This window comes from Pogona vitticeps, chromosome 2, assembly GCF_051106095.1.
Source record: "Pogona vitticeps strain Pit_001003342236 chromosome 2, PviZW2.1, whole genome shotgun sequence".
Classification (NCBI taxonomy): domain Eukaryota; kingdom Metazoa; phylum Chordata; class Lepidosauria; order Squamata; family Agamidae; genus Pogona; species Pogona vitticeps.
This window is the reverse complement of record NC_135784.1, coordinates 163,025,562-163,044,691: the sequence shown is the minus strand read 5'-3', so window position 1 is coordinate 163,044,691 and position 19,130 is coordinate 163,025,562. Positions and strand designations below refer to the sequence as shown.

Here is a 19,130-nt window from a genome sequence, read left to right as displayed (position 1 = left end):
TCCCCCTTCCTCACAGAGATCAACTGTTGGTGCCACAAAGTCTTTCAGCTTAGGAGTCGAAGAGATGCTTCACATGGAGAAGTTCCCAGAGCCCATCTGAGGTGCCTGGATTTTGCTGGATTTCAAGTAGCAGATAATCTGGAAGACCTTTCTCTATCTGAGACCTCAGATGCTGGAGAACGTCTCCAAGACTTTGGAGAGCTGCTGCAACTCAGAGCAGACAATACCAGGCTGATCTGATTTGAGACCCATTATGTTTCGTGGTACTGGGGGGGGGGGGGTAGAGACTACTTTTAGGAGCAGAAGTGGGGGTGTCTCCTCAGCATTGTTTCCCCAACTGGGACTATTTCTGATCTTGGAGCACTAGGAGATAAAATGACAAAAGGAAAACAAAAAACTGAGGATAGGGAAGATATGGAGGGATATCAGCTGGCAGAGGAAAGGCTAACCCAGGGACAACAACTTTGGCTGGGCCACAGGTCTTCTGAGGCCTCCCCATTAGGTATACTGAAGCAGGCTGATGGAAATTGTGGCACCGCAACATCTGGAGGGCCATAAATTGCCCATCCTTGGCTATACACTCATCCTGCCTACAACCTTTTCCTTGAAAATGGTCTGTTTCATTAAGGTAAAGGTTCCCCTTGACATTTTAATCCAGTTGTGTCCGACTCTAGGGCGTGGTGCTCAACCCCGTCTCCAAGCGGTAGAGCCAGTGCTTGTCCGAAGACAGTTTCCGTGGTCACGTGGCCAGCGCGACTAGACACAGAACACCATTACCTTCCCACCAAGGTGGTACCTATTTATCTACTCACATTTACATGTTTTCGAACTGCTAGGTTGGCAGGAGCTGGGACAGACAACGGGCGCTCACTCTGTCTCGTGGATTCAATCTTACAACTGCTGGTCTTCTGACCTTGCAGCACAGAGGCTTCGGCGGTTTAACCTGCAGCTCCACCACGTCCCTCTGTTTCATTAGAGGCTTTTAAATAGAAGCTGGATGTTGGAGTTTCCTGTTTCATTAGGGGGTCAAACTCAATTATTTCTGGGGTCTCTTTCAGCTCCATTCTATTAAAGGCCAGAGTCTTTGACATTATTCACCCATCATTAGCACCTGGAGAACAGACTAGAGTGGGTACACAGTCACCTGGTCACACATGAATCACAGTCCTTCCCAGAGCAGTTTTGTATTTTTTATTTAAACTATAGCAATGCATTGTAGGGGACAGAATGTTGTATTAAATCTGGGTTCAAATCCCCACTTAGTCATGGAAATTCATTGAAAATGGTAAACCCCTATTAGAGTCATCCATAACAACAATATTATTTCCACATTCATATGCACAAATTCTGAACAGACATTTGCCCTCTTTCGTCCTCCTTCTTGCTACGGCATGTCCTTCTCAGTTGAGTGGCCATTCCAATCCCAGTTCCCCTTTAGGTACACAACTGGTCATAGAGCTTCATAGTGGTGCTCAGAGGATACAAATTCGTCACAGGATAGCTGGGAGGGGCAGCCCTCCTGGAGGACCAATACTTGCCAACCATGTTCTCTTAATATGCTGCCCTCATTGTCTTTTATAGTCTGCCGTTTTCCCTTTTAAAATGGCATCCGTAGTACCCTGAATCAGTAGTTCAAATATTTAACTTGCTTATCTGGTGCCGAATTAAAAAGCAACCATCCCTCCCTACCCATCCCCTCCCAGCCAATCAAAGTAATATACTATCTGTTTGCTTTGTTGAAGCTGATTCTCTCTCTCTCTCTCTCTCTCTCTCTCTCTCTCTCTCTCTCTCTCCAGGACCTCAGCCGCACCCCTCCATCTTCATTGATGCTATTCAAAGCTTAGTCACTAATCCCCTTGAATTTCATTTCATGTGCCTTTCATTTCAGGAAGCAGCTCCCCCAGGATAAGCCCTGCATTGTTCTGTGCCGGAAATCAGGGCTATGTGCCTTCTAAGGGCTAGAGGGTGCTCTACACCTATACAAATATCCATCCTCAATGAGACAGACAGAGAGGTGTTGGCTGGGCCACACCTTGTTTCATGGATGCAAAAAGGGAGCTTACTTTGAAGCTCACAGAATCCCCTTCTGTCCTTTCCACGTGGATAGGGGGAGTTTCAGGCTAGCACATCTAGAGATCACTGGGTTGAAGAACACTGATAACAAGCAATAATGGAACCATGGGGGCAGTCATGTTCACATACTTGTCCCAAATCATCCAGTGAGTTGAGCCACTGCGAAGGTTATATAATCGGACAGCTAGGACTTGAGTGGCTCACCTTTGAGAGATCAGCTGGGTGGAGAAAAGGGGAAGTTAGCCGATGGCACTGCTAAAGCCAAGTCCTTTTCTACCTCATCCTTCATGGTAATGGAGCCCAGTCCTCCTTTGCTTCCATTCACACTATACCTCACTCTCCCTGTTGGGTGGTGCTTCTGAGTGTAGAGCAGCCATGTTATTTTTAATGAATCCTTAAAGACTACAGGACCTTATTCTCCCTCCCTCCCTGTGTGTGTGTGTGTGTACATGTGTGTAAGTATGTGCACACAGACACCTTTTCTGGTAGAGACTAGGACATCTAGTGGTCACAACAGTGCTCCCAAGGTAATGTACATTTTAATTTTTCTTGTAAAAGTGACCAGAAATCTATCTGCAGGAGAAAGTAAACATTTGCATCCTGAACCAATATTTGGTGGGATGCACTGGAAGTCCAGGGTAGGTTTTGCCTATTAGGTTTGGAATCCACACACTTTCTCCTGAAGAGGTTAGTAGGAGACATCTGAAGGGAAGACGCTTGTGAGTGTGTAAAACCTGCCCTTTTCCTCAGCTTCTGCTGTCTCCTGGGTTTGTACGTATCTAGTGACTGTTAAAATGGCACCATTATATTTCATTCAGTTCTCTCTTATCTATCATTATAAATTCTGAGGTGTGCCTGTAGAAGTAGCACTTGCCGATAGAAGGAAAGTTATGTTTTTGGACCACATCTCCCCAAATACCAAGGCTGGAAGAGTCTGGGAGTTTAAAAAAGGTAATTCTTCTAAGCTCAGTGTTTCCTTGCTCAAAGGGCTTCAAGATCTGTTGTCTAGGTGTTTCATGAGGAAAGTGAGCTTATCTTATGTGGCCAGAATGTAAACCACTCTAAGCAAGAGGCCCTGTGACTTTAAAGCCTTTCCTAATAGTGGCCACATTCCTGTAAGAATGGCGAACATGGTTGCCACAGCAACCATGTCTTCTGTTTGGCTGCTGTTTGGCATCCCTTAGAATATCATGTTGCCTGAACAACAAAAATGAAGGTGGTTTCTTCGATGAATCACTTCTGGACAACCTCTTCCTAGTGCCGTTTTGACTCACATAATTGAACTTCCTTATTTCTGTTTGGAAAGATTCCTATTGCAGTCTTCTTCAGTTTGTCCTCAGGGCTGGCCTCAGACATTTTGCTCTTAGAAGCAAAGATTATAAGATGGCCCAACCCTCCATTCCATGAATAAAAAAACATCTGAATGGGAAACCTTACTTTAATCCCAGTAACGGGTGCTGTCAAGTTGGAACTGAGTTACAGCAACCCTAATAGGACTTTCTAGGTAGGTGAGATATTTAAGGAGTGGTTTCACCAAGTCCACTCTCCCAGTGAGTTTCTGTGGCCAAGTAGGGATTCGAACCCTATTCTCCATAGTCCTAATCCATCACTCTATCCATGACACCACACTAGGAACCTAATAAACCCAGAATTTTGTTTCTACTCATGGCTATTTTGTTATGTTTGGGGTTTTTTCCCCCTCATACATAATTTTACAACAGGAAGATTCACTGAACCCAGTGGGACCTACTTCACTGTAGAATAGACATGCCTGTCAGCATGGAGCAGAAACAGTTTGACAAATTTCAGCACAGGCTGCCATAGCAAGCCAAGGCCAGGCTAGGCTTCTTAGTTATTTTAACCTGAAGGACCTTCTTTTCCAGATCAAGACATAGCAATCATTCACATTGGGATGGAGCCATGCCTTCCTATACTTCTCAAGAGAAAGGCTAACTGAGTAATATTTTTTTGTGGTGCCCAACTTCCATTGGAATGAAACCAAGGTTATGGAGTGCAGGTGAAGAAGGGAACTGAAGTATGTGTTACTGGCATGGTTTAATTGGTGGAGACACATGTTTGGGGTGGAAGGCTGGGTTTGGTGAACTTCCTGCCCCAATAACCATTAAGAAATTCAAATATGAAAAAGGAAAACAAACCCTTGAAATAGTTGTCTGAATCTAAAACACTGTGTACACTGTACCCTGCAAAAGTGTACACTTGTATCAGGAGCATTTTTTTAAAAAAGGAAATAAGACAATATAGGATCAGAATAGAAGTGATGTAGTCAGAAAGGGATCGTGAGTCCATCTAAAATTACTTTAAGTTGCTATTCTACTGTTTAATTTTGGATTTTGTTTATTATGTTTAATGCTTTTTAAAGTGCTGCCTGCATTATGATGTTGTGAACCGCCCAGAGTGGCCTTGATAGCCAGATGGACGACATAGATGTTGGACGAATAAATAAATAAATGAATACTTCAATGCTTTATAGAGCTTTACAGAAAAACATAGCCTCCAGATGAAACTGAATCTTATTAGGTAGCTCCTCTCAATTAGAAATTTCCATATGTAGCTCTATTAACTAAGTAAAAGTGAAAACAAACTAGGAACCTGTGGCATTCTTTAAGGGGCTAGTCAAATTTTATTTGGTGTCAGCTTTCCTGGAATGCAGCCCCCTTCAGTCCATGCTGCAAATAAACACGCGGTAAGAATCTCTGTTGTCCTCTCAATAAGATATTTGGAGAGCTATGCTATGTGAGGCCGAGTATACCAGACATAGAAATAAGTGAAATCTTAAAGCTGGCTTAATGATTTAGGCCCAAGGATTGATTGATTGATTGATTGATTGATTGATTGATTGATTGATTGATTGATTGATTTAATTTAATTTAATTTAATTTAATTTAATTTAATTTATATCCCAGGATCTCTTTGAAATGCACTGTGTACTTGTGTGTCTAGAATCTGTTGAAATTAAAAGCAAAGGTTGGTTGTTGACATCAGGCACTTTTCCACAAAAGAATGACATCTGTTCATTTTTTTCTTTTTTTAAATGGTTCAGGTCTTTATTAACAGTTGTAGTTTAAGACAATAGAATGGAAGCATTCAAATAGCATCTTGCCTTCAGCAGCACCATGCAACCTTATGGAATAGGTTTCCCACTGAACTCGTATTGAGGTAGCCACACAAGAATGGGCAAAGAAACAGGGAACTAAGCCTTGTCAAAGTCATAATCAGAGTATTGTGGCCATTTTTTAATCTTTTAAGGACAAAGGAAGTCCAAATTTAAAAATTTGTGACTAAATACAATAGGAAACTCAGACCTGGCTTTAGATGAGCAAACGTAGAACCCATCCCACTGATTGTGAAGCGGATCCCCTCAATTTCAGATCGAGTCAGTATACAAACACTAGTCCTGATAGATGGCTTTTTAGTTTGCTTTAAAAATTGCTACATATGAGAGGCTGGCATACGTTCCAGTAACCTGGCTGTTGTAGCACGACAGATACACCACACGTATGAATGGTGACTTTTTTTAAAAAAAGTCTGGTCTCGTGGGTATTTACCCTCATACCTGGATATAATTAGGACAAGCCCACTGAGCACCTCTGATGCTCTTGCTTACAATGGCAGGAAGGTTGCATGAGTGAAGGCTGAGGACAAACGCTGACCCCAAAGCACATAAATGCTGCCCTACAGTGGTGTATATTGTAGTTACATAAAAGGAATTAAGCATGAAGCATGAAAGACCAAAATAACTTATGCAAATATATGTAAGTGCCATCTGCAGTGCTCATTGTGTTATCACAACTAAATACATATCTCAGTAGAATACCACATAAGTTCACATTTGCTACTTGTCTCTTACTGTCATATCTGGCTTTCATTGGCAATGTTTGCACAGGTGATGAAAGCCTAGACTGCCCACAAATGGCTGACTAATTCTTATGTGTCCTTAACCTATGAGGAAGGGAATCTGAAATATGCCCTATTGGCTGTTTATTTGAAGAAAACCCTTCTGTGTAATCATTTCATGTCCCACAATCAACCTCTTGTTTCCTTCACTCTCTATTGGAGTTTTCCACACAACCTACTGTTTTCTTGATAGTCTTTTCAAAGTTAGCAGCTGATTGCACAGTTTCCTCCCTGACCACATCTACGCCAGGTTCACATGCATCTTTGTCTTAATTTTCACATGTATTTGTATTGCAATGCTGTGTGAGTTTATTGAGGAGTAAATCCACTGTATTCTGCCATGTAAATACAGCTTTAGCTCATTTCATTTCCAACATGCTATCTAGTCTTATCCACAAGCTGAGGGGACATTTGGGAGAGCTTGTACTGGACTTCCTTATCTCCTGAACAATGTAGAGAATTCTGTGAACATGACCGTGTTTCTTAAAACAACAACAACACAGAAAGCCAGGGAAGCAGGTAGAAGTGTTTTGTGCTATTCTGATCCATGCCAATCCTGCTGATCTTATAAACTCATTTGTCCATCTAATTTGCAGTCTTCCTCTACTTCACTCTCAATTATCTCCATTTGCATATATCATCATCATCACCAGAGCCACCAACCCCTTTACCACCACAAGCCATATAGCTAAATCTGTGCACACAGTGCTATGGCAGCAGCCTCTTTGTTACCGAGATCCTGACTAGCTGGGATCACCCGTGATTAACGGATGAAGAAATGATTGCCAGTGGCCAAACCAGAAGCAATGCTGCTGAAATCAAAGCAGCTTACATCAATGGTGACTAGCTTGTCCCTTTAATTTTAGTAGGGTTGACCATTAAAGAACTTATGGCAACATAAGTTTTGCTTTCTTTGTTTCATTCAGGGTCACAATGGAACCCTATGAAAGTGACTTCTTCCAGTCCACCCAATTGGTCAACCCAGAGTTGAGCTGAGATTCCCAGTTTTAGATCCCAGCCTTAAATCAGTAATAGTGGACTCCAAAGTCCATGAAAAATAAGCTTTATATCTACAGTTGCTGTCTGATAGAATGAAAAGACATACAACATCTATCTATCCTAAGACATGTAAAACTATACATCCACCAGCTATTGCGTTATTTTGAACTAAAGTATGCTAGCAAGAACTTACAATGGCTGTAAATTTGGGTAGGCTGTTTGATCTGAATTTCAATGAAGATTAAAATGTGCTCTTCTGTTTCTTTCCTCCTCTTCCAGCCCACATAGAATTCTTTATCCCAGTCCAATCCCATATCCCAATGGGTCATCATCAGTCATCACTGGAGGTAAGAGAAGAATAGGTTACAGATACCAGACCACTGAAAAGCAATCATGGGCTTTTAAATAGTGTTATGTCTGTAAGCAAGTTTCTGTTAGAAACAACAGGGCTGGAATATCGAGAAGCATTCTCTTGAATCATTATCATCATCATCATGTGCTGCCAAGTCAATTCTGAACTTTCCAGGGTTTTCCAAGTAGAGAAGTCTTAGAATATCCTGGGGATATCCTGAGACTGTGAAGCTTGCCCAAGGCCACACAGGCTGGATCTACTAGAAGGAGGCACGCTGGGGTATTGAATCCTAACTTCTGGCTCCACAACCAAATACCTCAACCACTGAGCTATCCGGCCAGCTAATGTGTTGAAACTGGAGGGCATATAAACTGTGATCTGGTAGGGTTTCTTAGGCACACAAAGGAAGAAAGGCATGTGGACTTGGCCCCGTAGCTGACAGGCAATATTGGCCACTCTGTGCCTTCTGCACTAGATGGTTCAGCAGAACAAGATGTTCTTCCTGCTACATTCCAGACCTCCAATGGCCATTCAGTGTCCTAAGATAACAAGTGACCTGACACATCTAGCACAGAACTAAATTCTAGGATTGGGACGGTCCTGAATTGGCTAATCCAGATAGTTCTGTGTTTTGATGTGTGCTTATTTGTATGCACAGGTGTAAAATATCATACCTGTAAAAAAATAATGGGCTTCAGAAATATATATCTCAAGTCATCTTGTGGCCAACCAGCCCTAATGCTTTTTTAAAAAAACCCACACATATTTATCATAGCAAAATTCAGTCCAACCAAAAAACTAGCTTGTAAAATAGATGATAGAACTCAGAAATAGATCTAAGTTTGCTGGTGTACACAGAAACTGTACAAACTCTTTAGTGAAAGTCATTAAGAAACCTACACCTATAAGAATTTGGCAGATAAATTCAAAATGGTGTCCTTAAAAGCAGACAGAAGACCAGGGGCAAAAGGTCCCTATTAAATGAATCCCACTAATAACATCCTTGGCAGAGCATCACACCATTTGTCTAACATGATCTGCACACCCAGAACTATCTGCAAATTAAAAGTCTAGATAATTAATATAAATAAAAGAAAGAGGAGAATGGCAAGATCCTGTTTATAATACTGCTTAAAAGACTATGCCATTAGCTTATGGTTTCTTGTAGTTAATGCCTGTATTGTAAAACTGCGATATTAGTTTCCCTCACCACAGAGTATATTATTGGAAGGACTCAAGCTATTCTCTGACCTTGACCCCACAAAGCATAACATCCTAGGAAGTCTGTGTTGTCCCCTCCAAGCCCACAGAATTGTATTTCCAGCTATCAACTTGAGCATTGTGAGGCTTCGTGTGGATTTCCATCCATGGTCCCTGAGCCAAGGGATGGATTGGGACTTCTAGAAGAAGACACCTGGATCCAATTCATTTGTACGCCTACTCCGTGATACTGGACTCAGCAGAGTGGCCTACTTCACCAACTGGGGAGTGGTGGTGTTCATCAGATGGAACCTCACAGACCAAGCAGACAGGACTTGAAGCCACCAGTTCACTGCTCTGGCCTCTGGAAAGGTTCCTCCCCACAAAGCCTCCACTTTCACCTCTCTGCCAAACATTTTCTTTTGCACCATTGTGGGAATGGGAGGTATTTTCCTGCTCCTTAAGACCACCCTCGGGAAAAGCTTCCTCCCCACCAGTGTGGCTGAGGCAATCCACTGGGGCTTCTTCACTCCTGCCGCTGTAGCTTCTAGAGACACCCCCTTCTGACACATTTTCCCTGTCACCACTCTGGCTTCTGTAAATTCCAGAGGTGCCACTTCTAGACAGGTCATCTTCCAGAAAGTCTTCAGAATCACTTTCGGTTCTCGAAACCTGAGGGGGTGATATGACTGCACATCTGTAGCTGTAGTTTCGCAAAAGGATGCCTTCTGGGAAATGTTTATTTTCTTTGCTGCTACATCTAGAAAGACTAGCCTCCGAGCCACCTCTGCTTATTTCACTGGAGCTTCTATAGAAGTCGGCTGCTTTAAAGCTCCCACTCTCCCCACTCTGACTTCTGGAAAGGCTTTGTTCCCCACGGTCTTCCATTCTTCTGCGGGGGCAAATAGGAGTAGATGTCTCCACAGGACCTCCACTCCCATCACTGTGGTGTCTAGAAAAGCTATCTGTGGCGGCATCTCTGCTTCTAGAAGGGCCAGACTCCAAGGCCACTTTGTTGGCCTCACTGTGACTTGCAAGACTTGCTCTTGTATCACCATCACTTTCTACACTGTTATTGCTGTGACCCCTTGAAAGGTTGCTCTCTACAAACCCTCTACTTCTGCTGCTTTGGCTTCTGGAAAAACTCCCTTCAGGAATCCCTCTGGTTCCACCACTGTGACTTCTAGAAACAATGCTCTCTGTGTGGCCTGTGCTATCACCACTATGGGTTCTGGAAACCGATGGTTCTGCAAACCCTCCACTTCCATGACTGTGACTTCTAGAAGGGGCAGCTTCTACGAAGCCTTCATTTTCATCACTCTGTCCTCTAGACAGGCCACCTTCACTTGTACTGCTGTGAGTTCTACCAAAAAGACTTTCTGTTAAATCTCTGATTTTCTTGCTTTGGCTTCTGGTAAAAGTACTCTCTAAGGTGCCTTTGCTTCCACTGCTTTGACGTCTAGGCTGGTTGCTGTCAGGACCACTGCTACCTGACCCACTGCTGAGTCTGGAAAGACCGGACTGTGAGACCCCTTCAGTGTGGGCTCTCGTGAAAACAGAGTCTGCAAAGCCTCGAGTTTGGCTTCCAGAAAAGCTAGCCTGGGAGTGGTTTCTGCTTGCCCTGCTGCTGCTTCGAGATACACTACCTACTGAGATGTTGGCCTCTTCAGTACTGCTGGTTCTGGGAACAAGGGGCTCAGCATTTCTGTCTGTGCCAGGAAATTCATTTTCATCACTCTGGCTTCTAGAAAGGCTGCCCCCTGAGATATCTTGGCTTGCCTCACTCTGACTTCTAGAAATGCCACTGACTGAGGCACCATCATCTTCAGCAGTGCTGGTTCTGGAAACAACAGGTTCAGAATATCCTTCATTGCCAAAGCTGTGATGAAGTTCACTCTCACCACTTTGACTTCTAGAAAGACTGGTTCCTGACACTTCTCTGCTTATCCCACTCTGGCTTCTAGAAATGCCGCCCACCGGGACCCCACCATCTTCAGCACTACGGCTTCTAGAAACAGGCTCAATGTATCCTTCATGGCTGTGGTTGCCTTGAAGTTCACTTTCATTAGTCTGGCTTCTAGAAAGGTCATCCTCTGATACGACCCTGCTTGCCTCACTCTGGCTTCTAGAAATGCCGCCTACCGGGACCCCACCATCTTCAGCACTACGGCTTCTGGAAACAACAGGCTCAGCACTGCTATGAAATTGATTTTCATCACTCTGGCTTCTAGAAATGCCACCCACTGGGACCCCACCATCTTCAGCACTACGACCTCTGGAAACAACAGGCTCAGCACTGCTATGTAATTGATTTTCACCACTCTGGCTTCTAGAAAGACCACCTTCTACATAGGATGCACTGCTGCCACTGTAGCTTCCATAAAGGCTACTCTCTGGGGCACCTTCACTTTCATGGCTGTGAATTCTAGCAAAGCCACCATCTGTTGAAACTTGGCTTCTGCTACTTTGGCTTCTAGAATAGCTGCCATCATTTCCTCCATAGCCAGGGCTGCCTTGAACATTGTGTCCACTTCCTGAATGGTGACCTCTAGGATAGCTAGTTACAGGGGCACGGTTACTTTCTCTGCTTTGGGTTCTGGAAATGGAAGGTGAGGAACACCCTACGCTTCTATGGCTTTGGCTTCTAGAATAGTTGCCCTCTTGCACATTATCACTTACACCACTTTGGGTTCTAACAAATACACTGTCAGTCAAACCATCACTTCTGTTACTCTGGCTTCTAGAAAGGCTACCATCTGAGATGCCTCTGATTCCACCACTATGGCTTCTAGAAATGCTACCTTTTGGGTTATCCTCACTTCTGCTGCCATGGATTCTTTGACTTCCACTTCCATGATCGAGACTTCTAGAAACACTGCTGTCCATAGTCTCTTCACTATTGGCAAAATTTCCATTTTTACTACTAGTGTTTCTAGAACGACTGCTGTCCAAGGGTGCACTGTGGGTGGTGCTATGACTTCTAAATGCCTCTGAGGCACCTCCACTTATGCTACTGGGGCTTCTAGAAAAGCTACCACCTGCAGTGGCTGCACTTCTAGTACTGTGGCTTCGAGAGAGGTCCCCCCCTGTTTCCCCCATGCTGCCTCCGCTCTGATTTCTGGAAAGTCCACTTTGCACACGGCTTCCACTGTGGCTCATTTCATCTGTTGAATTTTCTTGTGCTCTGGTTGTCATATTCGAAGTTGTTGGGATGCTAGAGTTTGATGAAGCTGAAAAGATAAAAACAGTCTGCTTGTATTTTTGAGAGATTTGTATCTTGCATTCAGCACCTATGCCTTTCTACTTAGTGTTCTTCATTTTGAAGGGCATTCCATGTGAGTAATTGATTCCAAATACAGTGGTACCTCGCTGTGGCTATAGCGAAACATCGCTGTGCGGGAATAAAAAAGCCATAGAAACGCATTGAACTTCGTTCAATGCGTTCCTGTGGCTTGAAAACTCACCGCTGTGTGAGGCTCGTCCATAGCGCTGCCATTTTCGCGCCCTCGGTAAGCGAGGGCAGGGCGCGAAAATGCGGCGCGGACCTTCCGGCGGCCATTTTGGAACCGCCGATCAGCTGTTCTCCCCGGCTTCGTTATGCGATATTCGCTAAGCGAATCGCTTAGCGAATATCGCAAAGCGAAAAATCGCCATAGGGGCCATCGCTGAGCGAATGCTCCAGCGATGGCCCAGAGCGCCTCGTTAAGCGATTTCATCGCTCAGCGAGGCGCTCGTTAAGCGAGGCACCACTGTAGTGTTTTCCACTTTTGCCCTATTAGTGCTAGTCCACATTGGCATAGAATCATGAAGTTGGAAGAGGCATATAAGGCCTTAAAATCCAACCTCCTGCTCAATTCAGGAATACAAATCAAAGGATAATTGACAGATGGTTATCTAAATCAGTGGTTCTTAACCTTTGGTTACTCAGGTGTTTTTGAACTGCAACTCCCAGAAACCCCAGCCAGCACAGCTGATGGTGAAGGCTTCTGGGAGTTGCAGTTCAAAAACACCTGAGTAACCCAAGGTTAAGAACCACTGATATAAATTTCTCTTGAATGCCTCCAGTGTTGGAGCACTGAGCACCTCTCGAGGTAATTGGTTCCACTGCTCTACTACTCTAACAGGAAGTTTTTCCATGATATGCTATATATGATATATAGATGTATTATATGGATCGCTGGTGGCACAGTCTGGATTGGGAAAAATAAACCTGTCCACAAGTGTTTCTACATAGAATGATCCATCCTTCCCCTTTAGGAGCTGTCACTCCTTTCTCGACCAGTAGTAAGGCATGCATTCTTTTTGGCACACTCTTTGATTACTTTGGAGACACTAGCCTCTAGCAGCCTCTGCCATTGTGGCTGCAAATTCTGATGGAGGAGAGAGAAAGGGGGGGGGAGAATGAGGGAAGGGAAGCAGGGAGCTGGGAAGGAAGAAAACGGAATGGCAGTGACAGAGAGAGAAGCAATGTAAAAAAAATAATTTCACTTCCCCTGATCCTCCATAGAGGACCAGGGGAAGCACCTAATTGACAGCTGATTGGGCTACAAGGGGCCATTTGCTGATTGGGCTACAAGGGGCCATTTGCTGTTCAGATGGAAGAAGCACACCAAAGGACACATCACTCCTCCTGCTGACCTCAACAGACCCATTATAGTCCAAATCACCCCACACTCCAAACAGACAGTCTGGGCAGGTCCTCATTTTTGCCAAGCCCTTTTTGCTCCTGCCTTCTCCATTCATTCACATTTTTAGCGTTTGGAAACTAAGTGGAACATGATTAACATCAGGATGTCCTTTAAAATGATGACCATTTTGGAGAAATCATCAAACTATTAAGAATACACTTACCGAATTTGGGGGTAGAAGAGTAAATTCTGCTAATGACAGCAGGTGGTGGGGACTCCATGCTGTGAGGGGGAAAAAAACAACAGAATGACCAGAGTTATGAACATCAAGCTTGTGTTCCTTAGTGGCCAGAGATTCATGCAACCCCCAGGGGCTTATCTGTGCTCCCTCTCTGGCTATTCCAGAGCCTCCTCTGAAACACATAAAACACATAGCAGTGTCTTCTTCCATTCCTAGAGTCCTCCTAGACTCCTCTAGGAGTAGCTATTTTCATGTTATGGAGGTTGGGAACTTCCCAAAGGCCTCTTCCCCTTCAAAACCTCAAAACACTGAAACCAGATGTGCCCAAGTAGGCACTAAGTTTATGTTTGCAAAAAGTCGTCATTTTCTGCCATTTCCCAACTCCTTGTCTTCAGCCATTTCTAGGCTGGAAAAAATGGGAATGCATAGAATTTATTGTCTATCAGAACAGCGCTATTATGTACGTATGAAAATTCTATTGAAATGTCCTATTTCAAATTGTTCTGTTGCAATTTTGCATGGGTCCTTTTTTGTTTTTGCAAACATTTTTTTACATGTATTGAGTGTATAATTTTGGTGCCCATTTTCAAACTATGGCCAAAATTCTTTGCTTAGTTACACTGGCGGAGGGCAATGGCAAACGCTCGCAGCTGCAAACTGCTGCTAACTATCAATTCACCTTTTAGATTCCTCAGTAGGAGCAACCTTTTTAAATTTAGCCTATTCTTAATTTCACATAGGAAGAGAGTTCAAACCAGTTATCTTACCTGATTTCTTCACCTTCCATGAGCTTCCTATAAGTGAGAATCTCTATATCTAAGGCCAGCTTGATGTTCATCAGTTCTTGATACTCCTTAACCAACTGCGCCAAGTCTTTCTTTGCGTTGTGAAGGGCTTCCTCCAATTTAGCCAGTTTTGCTTTGGCATCATGGAGGGCAGCTTCCCCTTTCTCTCCAACTTCTTTGATGTTATCCTCCAGACGCAAACACTTGTGTGGACAGACGACAACAAGGAAAATAAGTGACACCATAGTTCAGTAACCGCCTATCCTCCATTGTTTCCTGTTGCCTTCCATACCGCCTTCAAATAAAAAAGCTAGATGCATAAACTAGAAATGGGGATGAACTGCCAAAATGGCAGTTCGTCTTGGTTCATGGGTTCTGTCAACCTTGGTGATCCACAACTCCCCCCTGCCGTGGCACGATGAACCACAAATCAATTTGTTGGTTCATTAGGGGTTTTTTTTTACATAGCCCATAGGGCTATCTAAAAAAATTTGATTTTCCTGCCCCCACAGCCTATCCCCACTCTTTTCCCACTGCTGCTTATCTTGTCCTGCTGCCTCCTCTTGCTCCACCACTGCCTCCACCGAAACAGAAGCTAGGATCTACTATTTTCTTGCCATTGCTGAGAGATGAACACCCACCTCTATGATTCGTTTGGGCAACTAGTCCAACTGAACCTAACCAGGGTGTCCTTCTCTGACTTAAATGTGTGTGGCCCCATACACCTGATTTCTGCACCTGGTCTAATGTAAACATTCTATGAGACATGCATGCATCTGGTCGGACACTAGGACCAGTCCCTAAAAAAGCTCCATTCATGTTCTGAAAATCATAAAAGGTGTGCACTTTCATCTGTGGGGGGAAAAAGCTGTCGAGGATCTATAAGAAATCTTGATTTTGCAGCCTTCTTTAATTTTTTTATATCAAACCAGAAGAAAGAAGGCTTTGGCAAAACATTGGGAAGAACCTCTTGATGATAAGAGCCAATCAAGAGTGGAATGGATTGCCCGAGGGATGGCTGATTTTCCTTGATTGGAGGTTTTTCTAGCAGAGGTTGGGCTGGCTACCGGTCAGGAATGCTTTGGCTCTAGATCACCTGCATCCACAGGGATGAGATCTGGTCGCCTTGGGCACCTTAAAACTCCACAATTCTATTATATCTATTTGTTTCTAGCCTGCCACCAGCCATATCTTACCTGGCTTTTCAAAGAAACGATGCAAGACCTCATTTTCTGAATCTGTATGTTCAATTCAGCAATCACCCTGCGGTCATGAAGGAGATGATCACCATACTTAACAGACAGCACTTCTCTTTCATTCAGCTGGAGGTAAGAATTAAAAGAGTATAACAGTCCTGTTAGAAAAGAAAAAATACTACCAAGGAATGCTGGCCCAAGAAAACATCGCAGAGAAAAACTGCAACTGGAAACTGTACACACAGATACAAAATCTTATGCCCTAGGGCTTCATAGAAAGACCATATAGAATTAAGTTTGTGACCAAGATGGCATCTTCAATTTTTTTCCCCCTGAATGTTAATCTGTCTCCTACTTGTACATCCTCTTTCCATTAATCACTCCTATTTTCTTCTCTAATTTTTTTTCCTTCTTCTCTCGGCTTAAGACTGTTTGATCTGGGTATTTTTCTTCATGCTAGATTCCACAGATCTACTATTTTCTTGCCATTGCTGAGAGATGAACACCCACCTCTATGATTCGTTTGGGATAACTAGTCATCAACCTAACCAGGGTGTCCTTCTCTGACTTAAATGTGTGTGTTATCATTACCTCTCCTGTCTTTATCCTTTTAGCTGGGTGTGGCCTGCTATACAACAGAACCAAGTAGCTACTGTTTCCTCATCCTTCCTGTGTCTCTTCCATGTTCTAGAGGACCAAACACCCAACGTTAGATCTCAGCAACAGAATATATTACTGTTGTAAAAATATGGAGCTGTTTTTTAAAGCAAAGAGAACACAAGCTGATCGTTTCGGTAGGTTTGTTTGTACGATTTTGACCTAGTCAACTCATATTTGCCTCATGATGGAACGCAGCTTGAGTTCTGCCTATTATCCCAAAACCTTTCAGAACAGTTTGAGTCATCATTCAGATATATATTCAAATCATATACAAGATCTGTATCATACGATCTGATTCCTAGTTCTGCTTCATGTATTAGCTGGAAAGATACAGAACTGGTCATTTCCTAGTGCATTTTTCTAAGCTGTGGACCATCCTTTCCATATTCTCTCTTTAAGCCACTGTGACATTTTACGCCCTTCTCCATTTCTGTCTTTCTATTAAGACTGGCACCTGCCTGCAAGGATTTAGGGGACAATCTCTACCTTGCTTCGGGTGAGAGCCTCTAACTCTTCCCAGCTCCGGATAGCCAGGTCTTCATACTGAGCTCTTACATCCTCTACTATCTTGTGCAGGTCCGGGTTGTATCTGCTGTTGTCAATCCCCAGCACAATCGAGACATCCTTGGTTTGTGACAGCAATTCCTCTAGTTCCTACATAAGCAAGGGAGAAAAAATTGAAGTTAACTGGTCAAAGTTATAATTATTGCAGGTTGCAACTAAGTACTAGAAATTCAGCTATGCATGACTATAGATATTGTATCATTGCACTCTCTCTTGCACCTAGCACTGGAAACCTAGCTTATATCTGGATACAGATGTGATAATGTTTAGCATTATATATATCTTCCATCTAGGAAAAAATCTGAAGGCAGCTTAGTATTACTCATGCGGATTAAACAGTGGTAACTTGTTGAACACCGCTTAGTGAGTTTATATTTATGAATCGTTTTAGTAAAGCCTGCCAAGACTTTGGATTAATGATCAGCCTGAAGAAAACGCAAGTCACGGGCCAGGGCGTGGACTCACCTCCCTCTATTACCATCTCCATGCAAGAATTGGAGGTTGTTCATGACTTTTTGTACTCCGGCTCAACGATCTCTGACACTCTCCGGCTAGACGTTGAGCTGGATAAACGCACTGGCAAAGCAGCTACCATGTTCTCTAGACTAACCAAGAGAGTATGGCTTAATAAGAAGCTGACGGCATATACCAAGATCCAGGTCTATAGAGCCTGTGTCCTGAGCACACTCCTGTAATGCAGTGAGTCCTGGACCCTTTGTACATGGCAGGAGAGGAAGCTGAACATGTTCCATACGTGTTGTCTCCGACTCATTTTTGGTATCACCTGGCAAGACAAAGTTCCAAATAAAGTAGTCCTAGAACGAGCTGGAATTTTTAGCATGTATACATTACTGAAACAGTGATGTCTACATTGGCTCTGACATGTCGTGAGAATGGCTGACAGTCAGATTCCAAAAGATCTCCTGTATGGAGAATTAGTGCAGGGAAATCGCCCCAGAGGGAGACCACAGCTGCAATACAAGGATATCTGCAAGCGGAATCTGAAGGCCTTAGGAATGGACCTCAGCAGATGGAAAACTTTGACATCTGAGCATTCAGGCAGGTGGTGCAGCATGGCCTCTTTCAATTTGAAGAGACACTGTTTCAGCAGGCCGAGGCAAAATCAGGGAGCTGGACAGGGGACAGATTGTATTTGTCTTCAATGTGGAAGGGATTGTCACTCTTGAATTGGCCTTCTCAGCTACACTAGATGTTGTTCCAAGACCTCTATTCAGAGCACGTTACCATAGTCTCTTGAGACTGAAGGATACCTACATAAGATGTAAACCAGCGGGGGTGGTAGTGTGGAGCTACCTCATTGCAGCTTTGAAATATAGCCACATATATTAGGATCTGGTAGCTATATAAAGATAGCCAGTGAAATATCCTCAAAATGTGGGAAGACTACCTTTTACTGAAAGACATAAGAGCTTGTTCGTTCCCTATCTTTTAGCAAAGGTACGTTAAAGACAATAAAAGTACTTAGGCCCCTTTCTGAAGGAACGATCAAAGGGAATTTCCTGGGAAAGATGGTTCAAAGGATTACCAATTTGGATTACCTGTTTTATGGCCCTTTGCGTGTTTCCTATATAGCTACCCATTATCTTTGGTATTGTAGACTGTCTTTTAGGTGTCTCTATTGGGCAGTATATTGAATAAAACACTTTCCTAAACCTGCAATACATACACCTCCTTACAAACTCTTAAGAGAAAAGTTCTCCACAGTAGTAGGTATGTTCACACTACTTCCCTACAAGGAGCTCAAGGTGGCTCACTATCTTCTCTGGATCCTATGTCATCACTGCAGCTACCCTATTTGGCAGCTGACAGACAGACAGACTGGGGGGTGGAAAAGTGTGTGTGTGTTTGATTGATTGATTGATTGATTGATTGATTGATTGATTGATTGATAGAGAGACACAGAGAGGGGGCTGGCTGAGAGTCATCCAGTGGACTTCATGGCAGAAGGGATTTGAGCATGGGGATTTCCTGCTCTCAGTCTACTACACTACATTAGGTCTTACAGCTGAATAGCAGGCTAAAGGGACATACTTTGGAGTCTCCCTCGGGGATAATGCTAATTGTGATGGTCTCCCTTGCTATCAAATGATACTGAGATTCATTTCAATTGTCATACCCCCCCCCAAAAAAAAACAAGGAAAAAAAAAACTAAACCCAGTTCCTCAAGCTTCCCAGGAATATTTTATTCCAAACATCCAGCTGCGAGGCACACTTTCTATCTAAATTTTTAAAAAGTCACAACACCAGAAGAAGTTTCTTTTCAGAACAAGTACATGTGAGAATGGTGTCCTTAAGTGGTACATATTTCCCATGAATCTATAGAAGTTGCAGTCTTGGGCAAATCTTGTGATTGGAACAGAATGAAATGATTCTGTCATAGTGATTTGTACAGAGATGCCACAGAGAACCTCATCTGATTGTAGTTAATTCTACTGTATCCAGTGGCGGGCCCACATTTTTGAGGCATGAAGCTTGAACTGTTACGGGGGGCTATTC

General features: G+C 43.4%; 1 protein-coding gene across 2 annotated transcripts in view; it reads right to left on the bottom strand.

Moving 5' to 3' along the window:
• Positions 1 to 4,985: 4,985 nt before the first annotated feature.
• Positions 4,986 to 19,130, bottom strand: part of LOC110091588 (uncharacterized) — a 60,630-nt gene continuing 46,485 nt past the window's right edge. For both annotated transcript variants that reach the window (XM_072991057.2, XM_072991058.2), the window contains 5 exons: positions 16,536 to 16,703; positions 15,390 to 15,515; positions 14,176 to 14,396; positions 13,391 to 13,449; positions 4,986 to 11,769 (listed from right to left, as the gene is read on the bottom strand). In XM_072991057.2, coding sequence (XP_072847158.2) covers positions 8,777 to 11,769; positions 13,391 to 13,449; positions 14,176 to 14,396; positions 15,390 to 15,515; positions 16,536 to 16,703 — 3,567 coding nt within the window. In that variant the 3' untranslated portion in view covers positions 4,986 to 8,776. The remainder of the gene's footprint in view (positions 11,770 to 13,390; positions 13,450 to 14,175; positions 14,397 to 15,389; positions 15,516 to 16,535; positions 16,704 to 19,130) is intronic.